The sequence below is a fragment of the Pseudorca crassidens genome, chromosome 15, assembly GCF_039906515.1.
Source record: "Pseudorca crassidens isolate mPseCra1 chromosome 15, mPseCra1.hap1, whole genome shotgun sequence".
NCBI classification, from domain to species: domain Eukaryota; kingdom Metazoa; phylum Chordata; class Mammalia; order Artiodactyla; family Delphinidae; genus Pseudorca; species Pseudorca crassidens.
This window is the reverse complement of record NC_090310.1, coordinates 59,319,535-59,339,720: the sequence shown is the minus strand read 5'-3', so window position 1 is coordinate 59,339,720 and position 20,186 is coordinate 59,319,535. Positions and strand designations below refer to the sequence as shown.

At 57.0% G+C, this 20,186-nt stretch overlaps 1 protein-coding gene across 17 annotated transcripts in view; it reads right to left on the bottom strand.

Annotated features, from left to right (window-relative positions):
- Positions 1–2,412: 2,412 nt before the first annotated feature.
- ADAM33 (ADAM metallopeptidase domain 33) overlaps positions 2,413–20,186 on the bottom strand; it is a 20,522-nt gene continuing 2,748 nt past the window's right edge. The window contains exons 3-24 of one of the 17 annotated variants that reach the window (XM_067707600.1): positions 17,815–17,891; positions 15,760–15,838; positions 15,486–15,562; positions 15,210–15,399; positions 14,901–14,966; positions 14,742–14,813; positions 14,414–14,580; positions 14,246–14,330; positions 14,016–14,158; positions 13,312–13,489; positions 13,110–13,199; positions 12,673–12,868; positions 12,418–12,526; positions 12,136–12,334; positions 11,964–12,041; positions 9,923–9,997; positions 6,723–6,891; positions 4,389–4,734; positions 4,180–4,289; positions 3,951–4,085; positions 3,135–3,226; positions 2,413–2,967 (exon numbers count right to left, since the gene is read on the bottom strand). In XM_067707600.1, the coding sequence (XP_067563701.1) occupies positions 2,887–2,967; positions 3,135–3,226; positions 3,951–4,085; positions 4,180–4,289; positions 4,389–4,734; positions 6,723–6,891; positions 9,923–9,997; positions 11,964–12,041; positions 12,136–12,334; positions 12,418–12,526; positions 12,673–12,868; positions 13,110–13,199; positions 13,312–13,489; positions 14,016–14,158; positions 14,246–14,330; positions 14,414–14,580; positions 14,742–14,813; positions 14,901–14,966; positions 15,210–15,399; positions 15,486–15,562; positions 15,760–15,838; positions 17,815–17,891 (2,814 nt within the window). In that variant the 3' untranslated portion in view covers positions 2,413–2,886. Of the gene's footprint in view, positions 2,968–3,134; positions 3,384–3,950; positions 4,086–4,179; positions 4,290–4,388; positions 4,735–6,722; positions 6,892–7,116; positions 9,414–9,922; positions 10,278–11,548; positions 11,697–11,771; positions 11,881–11,963; positions 12,042–12,135; positions 12,335–12,417; positions 12,527–12,672; positions 12,869–13,109; positions 13,200–13,311; positions 13,490–14,015; positions 14,159–14,245; positions 14,331–14,413; positions 14,581–14,741; positions 14,814–14,900; positions 14,967–15,209; positions 15,400–15,485; positions 15,839–17,814; positions 17,892–20,186 lie in introns of those variants that run through there. The other 16 variants (XM_067707598.1, XM_067707599.1, XM_067707603.1 and 13 more) reach the window with 16 other exon arrangements.

The following is a 20,186-nucleotide window of genomic DNA, read 5'->3' as shown; positions in this document are numbered from 1 at the left end:
CTCTTTTTCTGGTCAGGGCAGCCCCAGGCCTGGGCTTCGGCGTGGTCTGTACCTAACCCCTGTGGCTTAGGTCGGGTTCTCCAGAAGTGAAGCCCAAGACAGGGATTCTCAGACCATGATTTATTGGAGGGAGTGCCCTCAGGGGAACCTCTAAGTGAGGAAAGCAGGAGTGGGCAGGGGAAGGAGCTGAAGTAGGATGTGGTCTCAGCTGGGATCCAGCCTCAGCCTGATCCCAGAGGGAACTCTGAAGCATGACTGGCACACATAACTATCCCCCGAGGCACGCAGGCCAAGCCTCTGAACTCCTGCCTCAGTCAGTCACTGGCCACCTCTGGGAGCAGAGTGTAACCTTATAGGCACTTCTTCTAGAAAAGGGGTCAGCTGTGAGCTGTGTTAGCAGCCAACATCCCCAGCAGCTTGTGGATGGGTTGCACTAGCCCAGAGAGTTCTGAGCAAGGCACCAAAAGCCTCCACTTCAACCTGTCTTGTGATCCTGTTACAGCAAAATTAAAAATGTTTTCCCTCTCCTGAGAACAAGGAAAATAAAGGGAACAGTGAAGAGGCTAGAGAAGAAACATAACCTGGCCTGAAAGAGTTAATCACTCCTAGTTTTATTTTAACTGTTACTAATCTGTAGTGTGTAACTAGATTTGTACTTCACAAAGCTAACCTATTTTTTTTTTTTTTGGCTGTGTTGGGTCTTCGTTGCTGCGAGCAGGGGTTGCTCTTCGTTGCCATGTGCGGGCTTCGCACTGTGGTGGCTTCTCTTGTTGCGGAGCACGGGCTCTAGGCGCACAGGCTTCAGTAGTTGTGGCATACGAGGTCAGTAGTTGTGGCACACGGGCTCAGTAGCTGTGGCTCGCAGGCTCTAGAGTACAGACTCAGTAGTTGTGGCGCACAGGCTTAGTTGTTCCACAGCATGTGGGATCTTCCTGGACCAGGGCTCGAACCCGTGTCCCCTGCATTGGCAGGCAGATTCTTAGCCACTGCACCACCAGGAAAGTCCTAACCTATCACTCTTTAACACTATGTGAATTACATCCTGCACTCCCTTGTAGCAAATCACCCCTTGTAGCTGTCTGCATTTCAGAAAGGAGGTCGCAGGCTGATAACCCAGAGACTAATAGACCCAATTACTGGGTTGCCTGACGCCAGCAGTGGCTGTTTTGAAATAGTGCAAGAAGAAGAATGCAAGAACTTCAGTATTTTGATCCTTATCACTCACTTCAGGACTGTGAACTCCCCCTATAAGAATCCCTGTAATTCCCCAAGGAAGGTGGGGCACAGTTCTTGAGGCGCTAGCCTACTGTGTCTTCCCTTTGCCTGGCAAAGAAAAAAGCCTCTCTATTTCTTATCTTCCAAATCTCTGTCTCCATATTTCTATTCAGCATCGGTGCATAGGGAGACAAGGTTTGGCAACAGTCCCTGCCAAATCTCAACCAAGTTTGAGAAGGAGCAGTCCAGAGACACGTTAACTCATCAGGAGTCCCCAAGCTTTTGAGGAAGGCTTAGTACCTTGCCCCCATTGTTCTGCCCTCTCCGCCCAAAACTCCTCCACAGAACTGCAATTTAACACGATGCCCTTGGCATTCTCTGGGTCCACACTGGCCACAGTGTTTATAAAAAGCTTTATGATAAATTTCCCTCAGCTCAAGGAAAGAATTTGACGCTCCACGTGGACAGAAACATAAATTATGCAGAAATCAAAAAACAAAACCACCATCTTTCAAGTGTCTATCAGGGCGAGGCTCTGTGTGCACGGAGGTAGGGCTTCCCTAAGTGAGAACAGCAGGTGATCCCGGGGCTCCCAGGAACACCATAAGTGGAAGTGTGTCAATCAGGGCCTATGTTTGGCTGCAAATAACAGACACCTGGGGAGAAACTGGCTTAAACAAATTAGGGGTATAATTTTTCTCACATAATAAAGTCCAGAGGAAGGTAGACGGGCTGGTGAGCCACAATGTCATATGGTTCCACTTTCAAGATGGTGCCCATGCTCCCAGGCATTGCCTCCAAGTTTTGGGCAAAAAAAGGGGAGGGTTGAGGCCAGAGGCTAAAGGGCCCAGTCAGCAAGTCTACTCCTTTTTAAAGAGCTCTCCGGGAAGCCTTATCTGTGAATTTCACTCACTGGCCAGAAATGTGTCACATGAACACCCCCTAACTGCAAGGGAGGCTGGGACATGTACTGTGTTTATCTGATTACTAGCAGAGAATGAAAGAATAAACAAAAGCAACCAAAGTCCCTGCCACTAGGACCTGAGAGGTGATTCAGTTCAGCATCCACAGGTGAGAAGATGATGCCTGGAGAGGTTCTGAGGCCACCCAAGTTCTTGGAGGCCAGCAGAGGCACACCCTGTGGCTGACCTTGGTCTCCAGCCTCCCAGGACACAGATCACATGAAAGCAAGGCCAGTCTCAGTGCACATGGATTTATTGAGTTATGGATGCCATTCCTAGTGCCAGGTTGAACCACTGGGAAGATGGCCATATGACCAGTGCAATGTAGGGAACTGGATTCTCACTCTAGGTGGTGTCCCACAAGCAGCATATCGTGGACAGAAAACACTCTGACAACGTTAGTTATGGGGTGCAGGTGGCTATCATGATGGGTGGTGCCTAACTGGGAGGATGCCATGACGGCTGGAGTAGTAAAGGGAGTTTTGCCTACAAGTCTGTTCAGAGGGAGTTTTGCCTACAAGTCTGTTTAAGTCTAGCCTTAAAGCATGATAAAAGTGTCCAGACCTGCAAAGGGCAGTAAGGCAAGAGCACTGGGGCCAGCTTGGGAGGTAAGCCAGTCCCTTTTCAGTGGGGCAGTAGGTCACCAATGAGGCCCAGTATCCCAGGCAGGGTGGGACAGTTGGCTGTTGTCCAAGGTCTGCTGTTCTCATCAGAGCAGGGGCTGGAGAACCAGAACAGGGAGCACGGAGAGCATGGAGCTCCCCTCCAGGGACGCATCTGCAGAGGACACCTTGGCAGATGAGAGCAGAGTATGAACTTGGGCAAAAGCCTGGCTCTGCTCTCTGCCACCCCCACTATCCCAGGCCATTCACGCCTCCATCTAGGCCCAACTGGCATGGAAGGGTGGAAAGAGGCAGTGCAGGAGCTGCCACCTCACCATCCCCTCCCTGAACCTACCTGTAGGAGGCTGTGCTCAGGGTCCTGGTGGGGGTCCAGCTGGTCGTGTAGGACTGAGGGCCACCCACCGTCAAAGGCCTGTATGGCTCTATCTATGGAGGGAGGGGTGCAGGATGGGCTTGGCTGAGAAACCCTAGCACAGGGCCCAGCTCCTGAAGGACAAACTGAGACCCTTGGCATCCTGCGTGGGCCCTCCCCAGATAGAAATGGGAAGATAGGACGTCCGCAAGGCTTTTGGAATGGAAGGTGCTGGGCGAGGAATAACAAAATAAAAACAATTGTGTTAAGAGTGCCTTACATACTGTAGTCTTCTATCCTCACAGGAGCCTGACAATTATCATCCCCATTTTACAGATGGACACAAAAAGGCTTAGAGGAATTTAACTCTCAGCTAAGTAAGTGGCAGAGTCAGCCTTCAAACCCAGGCCCTCTAACTCCCAAAGTGGTCAGCGAACCACCCAGCTACTCAGACCCGAAAGGCAAGATCTTTAATGGGGGGAGTTGGCTATGCGTGGCGGAAGCAGGAATCTCGCCTTGTTCCATTCCAGGGCCTCGGAAACTTGTTTTAACCGCCCCAACTTCCTGCCCGCAGGGGCACCAGCCTAGACTACCCTAGGATTCTACTTTGGTCTGTGACTTGGTCTCCGGAACCAGCTGGGCGCAGATTGCCCAAGGGGCAAGACGACAGCAGAGGGGGTAAGTGGGCCTACAAGGCTGCCTCTGGGGGCCTCAGTTTCCTCAGCGCCAGCTAGGCAGCTTGGGAGGGGGCAGAAAGCCCCGACTGGACTCCCTTCCCGCCCCGCCCGGGCCCCTCACCCAAGCAGCGGTTCCTTGTGAAGAGCCCCCGGAAGACTTCGCACTCCTCGCGCCGGTTTCCGCTAGCTCCGCAGTCGCACCAGGGTGCCACGCGCGCGCTAGCGTTGTCCACGTAGTTGGGGGTGACGGCGGTGCCTGCCGAGACCCCGAAAGCAGGATAATCGGCCCACCCGGATAGAGGCATTCCCAGGAGAGCCCCCGCCCCAGCAGGGATCTGGGCGGTGCATACCCACGAGGCCGGCGTAGGCGCGCAGGCAGCTAGGGATCTGGTCTCGAAGGCAGCCGTCCAGGTTGCTGGGGGCAGGCGCGCAGGAAGCCTGGAAGGCCAAGAGGCGGGGCCTGCGCGGGGCGGTCCGAAGGCGGTGAGTGGGAGGTAAGTGGGACCCGCCCCCCACCCGCCAGCCCCGCCCCCTCCCTCTACTCCACCTCCTCCAGCACCTGCAGACCCGGCTGTGCTCGCAGGCGTCTAAGGGCGCGAGGCAGGAGGGCGGGGCCGGTTCAGGACCCGAGAAGGCGCAGGAGGGCACGAAGGTCTGGCGCCGGCGCTCGGCACATGCGGGGCCGCCGCACGGGCAGAAGAGCAGCGCGTGGGTAAGCTCGGGCGGCCCGCGGGCGAAGAAGCGGCGCAGGGCGCGGCGGCAGCGGGCGCGGGGGCAGCTCCCCGGCGCGGCCCGACCCAGGCACTGCACCACGTATGCGGTGCGCAACCGCTGGCATCGCACATCCGCGGTGCACGCGTCGGCCGCGTCCACGCATCGGTTCGGTGCGACAGCGCTCGGTGACCCTGGTGGAGCGGCGGGCAGGCTGTGGTTGTTGACGTTCCTTACACACACACACTTCACCTCCGCCTCCCAGTCAGGGCCTCCGAAGATGCGGGGTGCTCAAAACTCGAGGTGGGCAGAATGTGACCCGAATGCGTGAGCGACTGGTACTGACTGACCTTCCGTTGTGGAGCTGGGCAGTGGCGGGGTCAGGGATTTCCTGCAGCACGTCTGGGGTGGATGGGGCGCGTCGAGGCTGGGCCTGGCCTCCCGCAGAAGCTGAGGCCCACCCTCCGCAGGCACCACCCCTCGCCCATCCAAAGAGGGGTCCATGAGATTCCTCTCATTCTCCTGGGCCCCATCTGACACGGAAAACAGCAAGGCTTCTGGGACCTGACTCATGGAGACTTATCAGAAATGGTGCTGAGGACAGTGGCCGCTCCTCTTCTGCTCTGACATGCCGGGACGCGTGACCTTTCTTCCTTTCCTCTCCTTCCCCCTCCCCCTTGGAGACCCTTTGAGTGGCCTGTAGGCTTCAGGTTCTCCTTTCTTCTTGACCTTCTCTTGTGCCTCCTCCTGCCCCCTGCCTCTGCGTCTTCCCCCTCCATCCTCTTCTGGTGCTCCCTCCTCACCAATCTAACTGTTGCTGCCCCATCTGGATGGACTCTGGTTTCCTCCTGGGCTCTCCACTCTCCACTACCCAGATAAAAAGATTCCCCACTAGGGCTCTGGGCACTGGAGCAATTTAGGCCTGGCTGCCAGGGTGTGGATTCAAGAGAAGTCCCAGATGGCAGGCCACAGGGCTCTGTCCTTAGCCACAGGGCACTCCACTGGGGGCAGAGAGTGTGCCTGGCACAGCCCAGTCACACACCAGGGGTCTGTTGGGCAGAGGGTGAGCTTCATCCAGAAGTGCTATGGGCCACATCTAAATCCAGCCAAGCTAGGGTCTTTGGAGGTCAGAACTTGGCAGCCCCTTCCTAGGACCTCAGTCACAAAACGAGGCTACCCCCGCCCCTTGGTGCTCTCAGCCTCCAGGAACCTTGCTCAGGTGAGAAGCCTCTGGCACCAAAGTTTGAGGGAAGTTTCGCAACCTGGTTCAACACCCATCTCGCTGTGTGTGTGTGTGTGTGTGTGTGTGTGTGTGTGTGTGTGTGTGTGTGTCTGGCACTGGCCATCTCTTTTGGGTGGCTGTGGAGGAAGGTAGAATAGACACTGAGGGCTTGGAATAGGTCTGTAAGTGGACGGGATGGACAGGAGAGGGGGAAGCCTTTCCTTTCTCTCTCCTTTCCTCCCCTCCAGTCTCCTGCCCTCCCTTCCAGGACTCCAGAGCAGCAGGCAAACTTTGCCCTTCTCTCCCAGCCAAGCCCTCACATCCCCAGGCCGCAGCCACACACAGCAGCACCTAGTGTCTCCTGAGATCTTGGTTCCACTTCTGTTCCTTTGCTTACCTGTTTCCCTCCACCAGGAGCACCCTTACTTCATGTTCACCCTCAAAACAGCACATCTCAGCTCCAAAATCTCCTCTGCCTTGAACGTTTGCCAGATTCCTTTCTCCTCAACCTACACCACCTGGTAAAGTGACCCCTCCCTCCATGATGACCCAGGTGAGGAAGGGGTAGTCCAAGCAGGTGGAACAGCAGGTGCATGGCATGGAGACACTGAAGATGCAGGGCAAGGTATCAATGTGAAGCTGCAAGACTGAAGGTGGAGGGCTGGGGCTGGGGGAAGGGTAATAGAGGCGGGAGAGCAGGCAATAGGAAAAAGAAAGTTTCTGGGGCAGAGCTACCAAGGCGAGACTTGGGAGACTTAGGAGGCCGTGGCTCTGTGGGACCCAAAAGCTGGAGGCGGGGTGCTGTGTCCCCACACCTCGAGCACAGGTGTCTCATTGGTGCCCCTTCCTGCATTTCAGCTTTTCCCAGAATCACCTTCTTGCCTTGTGCTTGAGGAGGGAAGAGGATCAGGGACAGAGAAGCCGAGGTTCAGAGGTCTCGGGGAGGAGGCAGGCACTCACCTAGAAGCAGTAGCAGCAGCAACGGGGGTGCCAAGCAGCTGGCCATGCTGGGCAGCAAACAGAGGAGAGGACGACGAGAGGCAGAGCCCCAGTCAGACAGGTGCCTCCTTCCCAGCTCCCCTGAGCCATAACGAGATGGAAACCCAAGTGTCTGTGCTGACGTGCTCTTCTGGGGGGGGAGGAGCCTTTGCATCAGGAATGACTCCCCGCCCCCAATGAGTCCCCACCCAGGCTGCGCCTTCACGCGGATCTGGGAGCCACTGAATCCAGTGCCAGAATGTGCCTAGATGGATCCCACCACACCCCCCAACACACACACAGCAACGCCCACACAACAACCCAAGGAGACCTTGTCTCTCCCACGCTAAACCATTAACTCTATGAAACAACACTGTTCTTTTCCGTCTCTTATAGTTTTATTGTTAACTTTTTGTTAGCTAATTTTAGACTTGCAAAAAAGTTAGAGCATTGCAAAAATGCTAGCGTTCCCTTTATATCCCTCACCCAGTTTCCCCTAACATCAACATCTTACCTGACCATAGTACAATTATTAAAACTAGGAAATTCATGTTGGTACAAGACACTTAACTATAGAGCACTTTGAATTTCCCCAGTCTTTCCACTAATGTCCTTTTTCTGTTCCAGGATCCCATCCAGCATCCCACATTGCACTTAGTCGTCATGTCACCTTAGTTTCTTCCAATCTGTGGTAGTTCCTCAGTCTTTCCTTACAAACTGGGTGCTTCCCTATGTGGCCCTGCACGGTGGGCAGTCCCCCTTCTCGAGGGAAATGCAAGCCATAAAAACTTCTTTCAGTGGCATTAACTTCTCTGTCTCATTGCTGTGTCGTCTCTATAAATCAGAATCCCACAGCGAACACAGGAGTGGGCGTTAGCAAACAGTCTCATTCAGCGCCTTCAGCTGGTAGAGTGAAAGCAAGGCCTGAGCCTTGGGGCTACTTCTCTGCTGCCAGTGGGTGATTGCAAAAATTCCCCAATTCTTCACACCCTATGAAATATGATTTTGCTTCTCCTCCCTGGAGGGGAGGTGGGGTTTGCCTCCCAATCCCTTAGAACCTGGGCTGGCCCTGTGACTTGCTTGGGCCAACAGAATGTTATGGAAGTAAATGTGCCAGTCATGGACTCTCAAGAAGCCTGACAAGCTTCCACATACTCTTCTGCAAGAGGAGATGAGTGAGGTACTTGCCTCAGGATCACAACTACTGATTTTTCTTTTTGCCTCAGGCTCCAGAAATGCCTTGGTATGGTAACTGATCCTGTCTTTAGTTAAATTTTTGATATTTTGTTCATCGTGGACTTTTGTATTAATTTTGATCTTTAAAAATATTACATTAAAATATTTCTTATCTTGATTACTTTTTGTGCCCACGGTGAATGCCTCCCTTGTCTCACTCTAATCCTGGTCCTGCTCGCTTAGAACCCTCCCCAGCTGTTATGTGAACAGGCCTGGGCTAGCCCGCTCATCCCCATCACCCTAGCCAACAGCCAGCCAACCCCAGAAGCAGCGACCAGCAGTTGACTGCAAATGTATAAGTGAGCTGAGCTGAGACCAATCGAACCACCAGCTGACTTGACAATTCACAGAATTGGTTATTGTTTTAAGCTACTAAGTTTTGGGGTGGTTTTGTTATGTAGCAACAGCTGATAAAGAAGGTCACTCAGCAACTTTTGCATGAAGCAAGGGGAGAGAGTAAATGGCTGTTCAGGGTGTCCAGGGGAGGCAGGAGAGGTGGAGCAAAGGGAACATTCAAGCTAGGCAACACCATCCTATGCCCCGATACATACGGGGCCTGGCTGTCATCTGAGGCTCCACCCACCAGCCACCACCCTTTGTCACCCTCAGGGAGCGCCATGGTGTTGAATTTACAGACAGAAAAGACAGAAGTCCCAGGGCAACATGTCTCTCTTCTGACTTCTACTTAGGTGTCCTTTCGAAAATGGCTTCCTTTGTCCCCTCCCATGGAATGGAGGAGAGGCTGATTAATGTCCAAAGTAAGGGGACTGCAGCAGGCCCCATGCTTCTCTGAAACCTCACCTAAGGACTAGGAGTGGGGTGGGGCTGAGGAAGCATCTGAGGGAAAAGAGAGGGTAGGAGATGGCAGGAAGGAAGGTCCCAAGGATTTTGTTTGTTTGTTTTGCAGGGGCCAGGCTCCAGGGAAGTGGACTCAGTCTGAAATGTAGGACCCCTGGAGTCCAGGCTTCTGTCCCAGCAGTCACTGCCCTCCAAAGAGCTAGGTCCGAATAAAGTGAGTGTAGCAGACACACCTAGGCTGCCAGGACACAGGCCTCTCTGGGTGCCCAGCATGACCCAGCGCCCCCTAGTGACAGGAGGTCAGTGACTACATGACCTTCCCTCCTGGGACTGATGGATTCTCGCTTGAGCTGGAGGGTGTACCCTAGCAGGATCCCGCAGCCCTAAGGAATGGGGACAGCACTGCGCAAATTTTGATGAGGCTCCAGGGTCCTGGAGTAGGTGGTGTGGCGGTAACTCAGGGAAGAAATTTCGAAGCTGCCCAAAGGTGCAAGAGGTCTGCTGACTCGCTGGCTCCGCCCCTGGGGGGCGGGGTCCAAGTTCCTGGTGTGGCTGTCAGTAGCCACCTGTCCTTAAGTCTTCTCATCTCAGGAGTCACTTTTCACCAGAGACAGGATCTTGGCTTTTGGACTCTACCTGCTGAGAATGGCATGGGGTGGGGGGGGGGGGCATCATCCCCTGAGGGCTGGGACCCCAGATTGCAAGTCATGCGTCAGGGACCCCCTGTCCTCCCTCAGGGAAAACCAGTGACCCAGGAAGAGCCAGAACTTCTTCCTCCCCTGCCCCAGGGACCTCCAGCATCTGGCCCCAGACAACAGCTTCTCCACGTGGCCTGTCTCATTTCCATACTATAAGCTCAAAAACCTCAGAGTGGGACTTCCCTGGTGGTCCGGTGGCTAAGACTTTGCACTCCCATTGCAGGGGGCCCTGGTTCGCTCCCTGGTCGGGGAACTAGATCCCACAAGCCGCAATTAAGAGTTCACATGCTGCAAATAAAGATCCCACGTGCCACAACAAAGATCCTGCATGTCGCAACTAAGACCCAACGCAGCCAAATAAATATTAAAAAAAAACTCAGAGTAAGGGACTGTGAGATGAGGGGCAAGAGGTGGATGGGTGAGCAATGGGAAGTGGAGGGCCCCACCTACCTTGGGGGTACAAGCAGGGCCGTGGGTCACAGGCTTCTCAAGGTGGCTGTTGGGCTCTGACAGAGTTCTCAAGGTCTGCGGAGCAATAGGTGGGGGAAGAGTGCTGTGAACATAGGTGGCAAGAGTCCCTGATGCAGGGTGGGGCACAGGGGCTCAAGGTGGCTGGGTGCTAAGTGGAGAGGAGGGGGCCCATCTGGAAGGAGGCAGAAGACAAGAGCCTGTCCCTTTCCTTCCCTCCCCATCTCCCACTGTGCCTCACGCACCCAGGGCCTGGGGCTCTGCAGTGGCTGTCAGGCCCAACTCCATTGGGTGAACACTGCCTAGAGGGTGGCCCCTGCATGGGCCATCTTTGGGTCTGAGCAGTGGATGAGAGGCCAGGAGATTGAGACAGTGACCGTTAGTAGGGACCCTGGGGCTTCTTCCCTGCAGCCAGAGGCTTGCACCCAGTTTGTTCTGTCCAGCTCACTTCCTGCTCCCTCCTGAGAGGAGCCCTTGGGGTCCAGGCTCCAGTTGAGACTCATGCTTTCCCAGGGCCTCTGACACTTCCTCTCTCCAGCCCTGATATTTCTCCTAAGCTCTGGAACCACCCCAGCATCCTCCAGATGTTGGCATCACTCAGGTCCCAAAGAGGGGCGGACTTCCTTCCCCAGTGGTACCTGTATTTGTGCTCCTTGTCATTGGGTGGCCCTGCTGCCCTTGATGACTCCAAGCTATGCTCAGCTGCTCACATCCCATCTCCCAGGGCCTTACCACTTCCTTTGATGTCTTTTGGAAACAGTCTCCTCAATACTTCACCTGGCTGATGACATGTGTTTGCTGCCCCCCCGTAAGCCCCCAGTGATGACACACCAAGCTCTGACCACCTTGATCCTCTGCTCACAGACCCACAATCAACACTAATTGTGTCAAGGCCCTCTCAGCTGGTGCCCTGCCCCTGTTTGGGATGCCCTCTTCCTCCATCTCCAGCCCAAACTTTGCCCTCTCCCTCAGCTTGCCCAGAACGCTCCCAAGGCTAGGCTGTGTCAGATGTGGTCATAGGGCTCATGCCTTGCCCAGCGCCCAGTGAAGGGGCAGCCCTAGACTGACCATGCTTGGTATCATGTGACCCTCATCCCAGGTCGTGGAGAACTGGGTTAGGGGCAGGCCCTTGGCACAAGGGCAGCCAGCACCATAGCTGCCCAGTGGTAGCGAAAGGAAAGATGTGCTGGGCCCTGCATTTGGGAACTTGAAGGGGTAACAGCAGAGATTTAGGCAGAGGAAATGCCAGAAGGCTGAAAGCTCATGAGAGAGAAGCTGGAGAGGCCTTGAAGGGTACATTGGAGCAGGAATTGCATTATAAGCTGGTGAAAAAACAGGGCAAAGTCAAGGATGAGGCAGCCTCTTGGTGGGAGAAAAGATATGGACAAGAGGTACTGAATCCCAGCAGTGGGGACCAGGGTAGAGGGCCCTGCATGGATCCACGCCTTTGGCTTCACTGGAAGGCCACTGGGGCCTTCTGCTCAATGCTTCTTTCCATTGCCTTTGCCTGCCTCTGTGCACCTGGGGGCAAGGCCTGAGGACCCCACCCCAGCTGCCCCAGGTCCAGCAGAGCTCTGAGGAGCAGGAACCTTAGCCCTCAGTGCCTACCCACTGCACGTGGGGTCCCTCCTTGAGCCCCAAAGGCATTGTTGGAGACGGAGTTCCGGGTGCCGGCAGCAGCACCAGGCCAGGCCGGCCCCAGGGAGCAGAGGCAGCAGAAAACTAAGGATCACCGCCAGCGTGAAGGTGTCCTGGTCTGTGGAGGACAGGGCATGGCTGCGTCCTGAGGTGCATCACAGGGGCCCTCCCCACTTGCCCCCCATGGACGCACTTTCAGGCTGCATAGGACCGCTGTCCACACTACCACCAAACCCTGGCTTGTCACAGAAAGGCGGAGCCCAGCCCAGAGCACAGTGGCAATTACGGTTACTATTGCAAACCTGCAGTGGAAAAGAGAAACGGAGGGTCCCACGAGATCAGGGACTTCCAAGGTCACCCCCCACACACCTTTCAGGCCACTCACCCCGCGACCATGGCAGGCGGTCAGGCAGAGCTCCAGCTCTCGGAAGGTAGTGTTCCGGCAGCGCCTTTCCTGGCACACCTATGGGCAGTGTGTGCACTGGGCAGTGAGGGGGAGTGATGCTTTGGCCTGCAGGACTCAAGTGGCAGGGAGGGGTCGGGTGGGCAGGGCTCACCATTCTAGGTCCACACTGGGTGCCTGACTCTACCAGGCCCAAATCAGGCAGGTCCAGCTGGGTGCCGGGCAGCACGAGGGCTCCCTTGCAGGTCACCTGGCGGCTGCCTAGGGGTACAGTGGAGTCCACCGGCACCATGTGTGGCGCCAGTGCACTCTGCTCCCCGCCCTGGCACTGCAGTTTCCCACACTGCGCATCGCTAGGGACGAAGTGCAGGGTAGTCAAACAGCGTGGAGTTTCTCCATACCCTCTTCCCCAGCTTCCCCTCCCTCTGCTCCCCACCTCTGCGCACAGGGCACGAAGCTGCTGTCGCTTTGCTGGCCGCAGTTCCCATGGGCGTCTCCCGCAGAGTTCACAACCTGGAAACAAGCCTCCGGGGCTGGGCGGGAGCCTGAGGAAGCATGGGCGGGACTAGGGGCGGCAGCCCAGACCTGAACCACGCCCATTCTGCCTCAGTTTTCCCCCGCCCACCTCCCCCTAGAGCATTAAACTGAGCAGGCCCGAGGATGCGGGCGGAGGGCGCGCCCTTGGTCTCACCAGGCCCCCAGAGCTGCTGGCACTGATGCTCCAGCGTGGGACACGCGCCGTCCCGGCAGTAGCCGCGGCCTCTGGCGCAGGGCGAGCCATCCAGTAGGTAAATGTCGGGGGGGCAATAGGGGGAGACGCCCGTGCAGAATTCAGGGAGGTCACAGTCGCCCGCAGACCGGCGGCAAGGCGCACCCGCCGGCTTCAGCTACGCAGGTGACCCGCGTGGAGGGAAGGCGGCGAGGCATAGAGAGAAAACGAACAGTTAGAGATCCACTTCGAGAGCGCCAATCGGACATGAGAGAGCCCTGTGGGGAGGTCCAGGCGAACCCACGCACAGAGCAGAGCCAGCACCCGCAAGGGGGACCGGAGGGCGCCGATTAGCCAAGACCAACAGGCCGGCTCCCAAGTGCCCCCAACCCTCACCCCCGAGCCTCCCATACCCTCACCAAGCAGTGTGCGCAGCAGTCCCCGTGGGTGCACTGGGCCCCCGCACGCAGCGAGCAGTTGTGGGCATGGCAGCAGGAGTCCGGGCACTCCTGGAGCCGGAAAGGCGAGGAGGGACCAGGTGAGGGTGCAGCGCCCAGACCTCCGGGGAGGGGGCAGGCGGGGACCAGCTTGGTCCCCCGGGGCTGGTCGTGCGGACCTGACCTGGCCGGCGCCGCAGTCGCACTCCTCGCCCTCTTCCACGAAGCCATTCCCGCAGTGCGCCCGGGGCACTAGGAGCCCGGAGTCCGGCGCGTTGGAGAGGCACGCGCCCCCTCCCTTGCTGAAGAAGGCGCGCAGCTGGCGGCGGCTGCAGGCGCTAAACACTCGCGGGAACGGGTGCCTACGGGCGGGGGAGGGCGTCGGGCATACGGGGACCACCCCCTGCCAACCCCTGCTGGGCTCCAGTCCCCTCCCCCCGGCACACAGGTGCTTGGCTACGCAGCCGCCGGATGCGCGAACACCGCCTGAGCAACTGGCGGCTAGAATTCTCTAGAGGCAGAGCCCAGAGAGGGTAAGTAACTCTCGCAAAGTCACACGGCGAGCGCGAGGCGGGAGCGTGTGACGCCAAGAGCGAGCAGCCCAGGACCCAAGGTCGAATCCCAACCCAGCGCCTCTCCTCCCGGCGTTGGAGTCACCTCGCAAGTTTGTCCGAAAATAATTTATCATATCATGAGAATCCACTTTGCCTGCGTTCCCTACACTTCAGCCTCATAAACAACCCTCAGGGCAGGCACTATTATCATCATCCCCATTTCACAGAAGAAGAAACTGAGGGATAACCGTTTCGCCCAAAGAAATGCAGCTGAGGAAGGCCCGGGTCCCGCGAAGCCTGTCCTGCAGCCCCGCCCCCGCCCCGGCACGGGTACCGGGTAGCTGCGGCCATCACGCAGCCGCCCTGCTCCGCCGCTGCCTCCACGCAGCAGCCGTCGGGGTCGTGGCTGAGGCCGAGGCTGTGGCCTATCTCGTGGGCCATGGTGGCTGCAGCACCAATGGGGAGCTCCGAGTGGTCCTGGGAGGGCGTGGGGACGGTCACTGCGGGCTGTGGAGACCACCCCCCAGCACCTCTCCTCCTCCTCCCGTCCCAGGTGGCGCTCACGGTGCTCACGCCTCCAGAGCTCTCCGCGCGGCACATGCCCTCGACCGGCGCCAGGCCCACGGTGGCGCCCTGGAAGGCGCGGCCCCTGAGGGAGGAGCGCGGCTTGACCGGGCGGGCCGGGAGTCCGGGCCGCCCGGCCGGGACCGCGTAGGGGTCGGAGGCACCCACGTGAGCAGCTGAGCCGAGTCATGTGGCTGCCGTGCCCACAGTCCCTGGCGCCACTGCAGGAAGGCCCAGAGCGTGGCGTTCGCGTCTGGCGTGACGCGGCTCTGGTCCTCCTCGGTCCACACTTCCAGGCCGGTCAGCGCCACCTGAATGTCCAGAGTCCTGAGAATCTGCGGGCGCGGCGGGGCAGGGCTGAAGTGGGGGACCGCCGCGGTGCCCGTGCTCCTCCATGGGAGCGCCCCTCTTTCTTCCCCTCCGTTCCCTCTCCCCATCTCCAAGCCTGCCCCTGTCGTGGTCACCCCAAAAGTGCTCTTCCCCCCACCGACCCAACCTGATCCACATAGCTGGCGACCTCCAGAAGACGCTGTTTGGTGTGGTTCAAGTTCCGGTGCTGGGTCAAGAACTAGAAAAACAGCAAGTAATACCGCGTGTGAGGATGGGCTGCGCTCACCCCATCCAGGCCTGCCAACCCCCTTGGGGCTTCTCTCACCAGGGTGTGATCCGCCACTATGTACAGCTCCAGGTACCTCGGGCTCCCCAAGGACTCCCGCCTCTCCTGGGGAGGCGGCAATGGTGACCCTGAGTGGCAGGCTGCTGGGCTTGAGCCCTGACCACCAACCCCAATTCCCAGAAAGCACAAAGTTAACTTTAAAATTTTGCTAGAACTTGTTCCTTCAGCCTCCAAATAAAAATGTCAGGACAGGAGGCCCTGAATTGGGGCTGCACATTCCTGTCTCTTCTGATTTTAAAGGGCTCTGGATACTGCATTCCTACCCCCACCCCTGCCCGTGCTCCTGACCCTGATCTGGGTGGCACACGAAAGCCTGGCCATGTCCCTTTTGTCCCCAGGGTCCCTGTAGCCACAGGCCCCTTTCCAGCTGAGCAGCTGCTCCGTCCGGAAGATCTTGTGGGTCAAGAAGTCTTTGGAGTCCCCAGCTGGCCAAGGATGCACATAATAGCTGGCATTGCTGCTGAGTGTGATCAGGCCTCTAGGGTGCAAAGGGGTACAGGGGTGGGCAGTAAGGGAACTCTTTCCCTAGCCCCAGGCCCAGCCCCTTCCCCCAGAACTCCTCACCTCATCCCAGAGCAGATGCTGAGGACTACCCAGGAGTCCAGGAAGCCCCTCACACGCCCATGGTAGTGGCAATGATCCTGGAGAGCAAAGGACCCAGCCCCAAATCTCAGCCAGGACTGAGGTGGGAGGGGCAAGAAAAAAAGCATGGTGGGGGACTGGCTCCAGCTTCTCCTTAGGAACAGGAGGAGAATGGGGGAAATGGTGGAGAGGCCCTTGGTGGGTGCATACCCCAGAACTCCTCACCCTGTCCTCAGAGTCCATGGAAGTATCTCACCGTGTGGTTGGGGAACAGCACTACTGGCTGCCCATCTGGGCTGTAGTGGGTTTCTGTGTATCCTGGAGCCAGCAGCCTGCTGGGAGGGAGTGTTGCAGAAATTACTTAATCCAGCCCTGCTTCCTCCAGGATGCCCTCTGGTCTTCCTCCCTGATAGCTAATTGAGTAGCTCTATGAGTGAGGCACAGGGCTAGCACTTAGGAAGCAGCCGAAGTGCGTCTTAGGGAAGGGACAGGAGTGACTGTGCATTGCTCAGCTCAGAAAAATCTTGGGCTAGAATGAGCAAGGTGAAGGTCAGGAAGGAGCCTTGGTAATGGCTTAGATGTGGAAATGGGCGTGTGGGAAGCACCAGGGAGGAACAGGAACATGGGAACGTTTGTGGCTCCCCTAGGACCTGTGACAGGCAGCTGGATCCACAGGTCAGGGGTGTTAGAAAGAGACTGGGCAGGAGGAGAGGAGTCAGGAGACACTGCCAAGGAGGTGCGACTTGGAGCCAAGGAAGTGTGTGAACTCCCTAGGTGGCCCTGGCTGCTGCCTACCCTTGTTGGGCATCTGGACAACCCTCTAGCCCACCTCCTCCCATTCAGAGTTCCTTCAAATCTTCTCCTCAGGCCCCCAGGTCCCACATATCTCCCCACCTGTCCTTCACTGATGCTCACCCCCTGCTTCCAGAGAAAACAGAATCCACACCTGCTCCTGCCCTGCCCGTCTGAGCAGGGATCCTCCTCCCTTCCTTCTCCAGACCCCACTCAAGTAATTGAATTCATCTTTGGGCTCCATCTCATCAGGATCCTTCCCACGAAGATGGATCAACCATAAGTAAATTTCTCTTCTTTAAAGAAAATCCTTCACCCCACCTCACCTTGGCCTCTTTACCCGCAGACTGCCCCCAAAGACTTGTGATGCCTGCTTCTCCACTTCCCAGTCTTACCTCCTCCTCCAGCTTTGCTCCCCCACTCCACCCACACACTCAACCTTAGGAGGGAGGTGATGTGATCAACCTTTTTTTTTTTTTTTTTCTTTTTGCGGTACACGGGCCTCTCACTGTTGTGGCCTCTCCCGTTGCGGAGCACAGGCTCCAGACGCGCAGGCTCAGCGGCCATGGGTCACGGGCCCAGCCGCTCCACGGCATGTGGGATCTTCCCAGACCGGGGCACAAACCCGTGTCCCCTGCATCAGCAGGCTGATTCTCAACCACTGCGCCACCAGGGAAGCCCTGATCACCCTTTTTAACACATGGGGACATTGAACCCCAGAGAAACTATGGTTAGGCATGGTGGAACCTGAGTTCCACCTGAGTTTGTTCCCAGTGCATGGGGGAGAATAAAACATGTGTAGAGTGCTCAGAACAGTGCCTGCAATGAAATAAGCACTTGATAAATGATAGCTGTTGATAACACAGTCTAGATGGTTTCACGAACCCACGCTCCATCTTAGACATTCACCTCACCCAGCCCAGCTCTGCCTGCTCATTCACCAGCTCAGAATCTTTGGCTTTGCACCATCCTGGACACTCAGCAACAAAATGGCCTTCTGTGATCTGGCCCTGCTAGGACTCCCCAAATTTGTTTCCCCTTGCTCCCCTCCCTCAGATGGAGACTCCCCAGGCAAGCCAGACAAATTGGCACGCCCTCTTGAATGTGCCTTGACCTATGTAGCCAGTGTACCTTTGTCCCTGGCATTCCCAAAGCCTGGAGCACCCGCCCATCTTTGGAATCCATCTTGGATTCTCTTTTGACTCAGCACACCCTGTGAGCACCCACCAGGTGATGCTCACTCATTCCTGGCAGGAAGCTGACAAGATGTTTCTGGGGCCGGGATGAGAGATGTGCCCCACAGCAGGGCTGACCCAGCCTCAATAGCCCACTTCAGCCTCGAGGGAGCCAGTCATGGGCTAGCATGACTCGCCCTGTCACCTGCACCTCCTCCTCTGGGGTTCTTACCCCATCCAGCCTCCATCTAGGGTTCCCATCAGTTTCTGTCCCCAGCACTGAACCCTCCCCAGAGAGAGGGGCTATTCTTGGCTCCCAGCTCTTTCCCCGGCCTGGTACTCACTGATTCTTCTCCAGCTCTAGCAGGAGCTCCTGGCCTTCAGCCTTCAAGACCACCAGCCCCACTTCTAGCTTCGAGACCTGGGCAAGAAGGAGTGTAGGGCTGAGAGGGCGGGCATCCAGGTCCCCTGCCTGCCAGGAAGCAGGAAGGATGTGGAGCTGACTGGCGAGGGAGTTCATGGGGAGAGCACAGGGGCACGGGGCAGAAGGCCCCCGCTTGCCATTGTGGGTGTGGATGGGTGTGGGGTGAGAACTTGCAAAGGTGCTTTCAAACTCAGAATGGTTGTTGTTCTGACAGCAGCCATTTGACAGAGCCTGCTAGGTGCACTCCACATCCTCCCTGGAGAGACAAGTGGTCTCAGAAAGATGCCATGCCTTGCCCAAGGTTACTGGTCTCTTCCTCTGGTCTTCCCTCCTCTTTCATGCCCAGAAGCCTTCCTCTAAGCAGGGAGGAGAGTGGGGTCCTGAAGACATTGATGCGGGAGAGTGGGGTAGCCACGGCTCCGGCCTCCTCACAACCTCTCCTTTCTGTACCTTGCTGTTCCCCACTCCCTGTAGAATTCAGACTTAGTACCTCCACCTCCAATGCTGACTAGCTGCCCACCCCCCCAAATTTTCCTATGCCTCTAGCAGGCTCACCCCACACCTGCTTCACTGAGCCCGTGAGATAAACACTGACTCACACGCCTTGCCAAGAGAAAAACTCTGGTTTTCTTGGCTAGATGTCAGGAGGGTGGGCCTGGGCCAGCCTGCCCACCTCTCCTTCGCCTACCCTCTTTGCCGCTTCCACCCTGTGGGAATACCCCATCTGCCCGCTTTGTCCACTCCCTGGCTGGGGGCCCAGAGCTGGAGCGGGCCAGGAGCCTCCTGGAGAGCAGCTGTGTCCTTGGAATGCTGGCCCCCACTTTTGCTGGCCCTTCCCTTTTATCCCACAATGCACTGGCCTGGGCCCCAGGCCAAGAGGCTCAGAGTCTTATGGAGGGGGCCTTCCTCTGCAGGTGGGGAGCAAATAGTCCCCTCCCCCAGCCAAAGGCCGCCCTAGGCCCCAAGCATGAGCTCATGTGGCCGGAATGCCATTTGTTTTATTGGAGAAAGATTTGCACGGAGGAAAGGAGGCAGCCCAGATGGAAAGCTTCCTCTTGCCCCACCCCCATCCCTCTCTCTGTCCCTCTGCAGCCCCTGCTGTCCTCATTTCTTGCCCTCCTGGTGACCCTGCCCTTCACCATGCACTCCATCTCCAACCTAAAATGTAGGTGTTTCCTGCCTCTGGGACAGGACACCCTGCCACTCTGTCTGCTGTCCTCATCTTGGCAGGCTTCCCAGGGACAGAAAAATTGAGGAAAGCAAATTCCCTCTGGCACTCCCCTCCTATCTGGTCACAGCCCAGGCCAGGCCCAGAGGGACGTCCGCAGTCAGGGTGGTTTCAGCATGTGATGTCCCTTCCCCTATGCCAGTGATGAACAATCTCAAAGCTCGGGCTGGCACCATGCTGACCACTTGAATGGGGGCCCTGAGGGTCTGGGGGACCCAGTGAGGGCCCTAGGTTGAGAGTTGCTGGGCCTGTGGCGGCCCCCCGGCCTACACGGCAGTGCTCTCCTGCCTTCCTCCTTGCAGGCTTGGACAGTGGATTGTCTTCTCTTTCCTGAAAATTCATGATGAAAAGGGTGCTCTAGGCTTGGGGAACATTGGCCAATGGTTTCTTCTGGGTTAAAGAGCTGTGTGACCTTGGGCAGTTTCTCCAGCCTCTCTGGGCTTCAGTTTGCCCCTCTGTGAAATGGGCATACAAAGGCTGTTGGTCTCCATGCAGCACAGCTGTGTGGCACATACAGATGGGGGCAAGGTTATTCTGAAAGTGTGTGATGGATGGCCGTTGGGAGGAGACTGGGACAGAGCATCCAGAAGAAGCAAAACAGGGTGGGCTTGCATTTGGGGGCACTAGGAGAGAGTGACTACTGGGCAGAAGTGGCGTGAGCCAGTGAGACAAGTTTCAGGCCCCTAAATGGCAGGGTCCTGGAGAGGACAGCAATTCATCCACAGGGTCACATGTTCTGGTAAACTTCGCAAAAGGAAGATATTTTGGTGTTTTCTTAAAGAGGTCCTTGAAAAGCTTCTGGCCCCACCTCTGCCTGATGGGGTGGAGGTGGCCTGAATAACACTGGGAAGAGATGGTTAAGGAGGAGGTGGGGGAGAGGAAACTGGAAAATGACTTCCATGTGTGCAGCCTCTCTCCAGCTAGACGTCTCCCACCTGCCCCTGCCAAACCTTCGGGGAGGGGCCTGAAGGACTCTGGGGATCTAGGGACCCCAGCGAAACTGCCACGCTGATATCTGGGGAGGGGCAAAGGGGCTGAGAGACCCTGGGCCTCTGCAGAGTAAG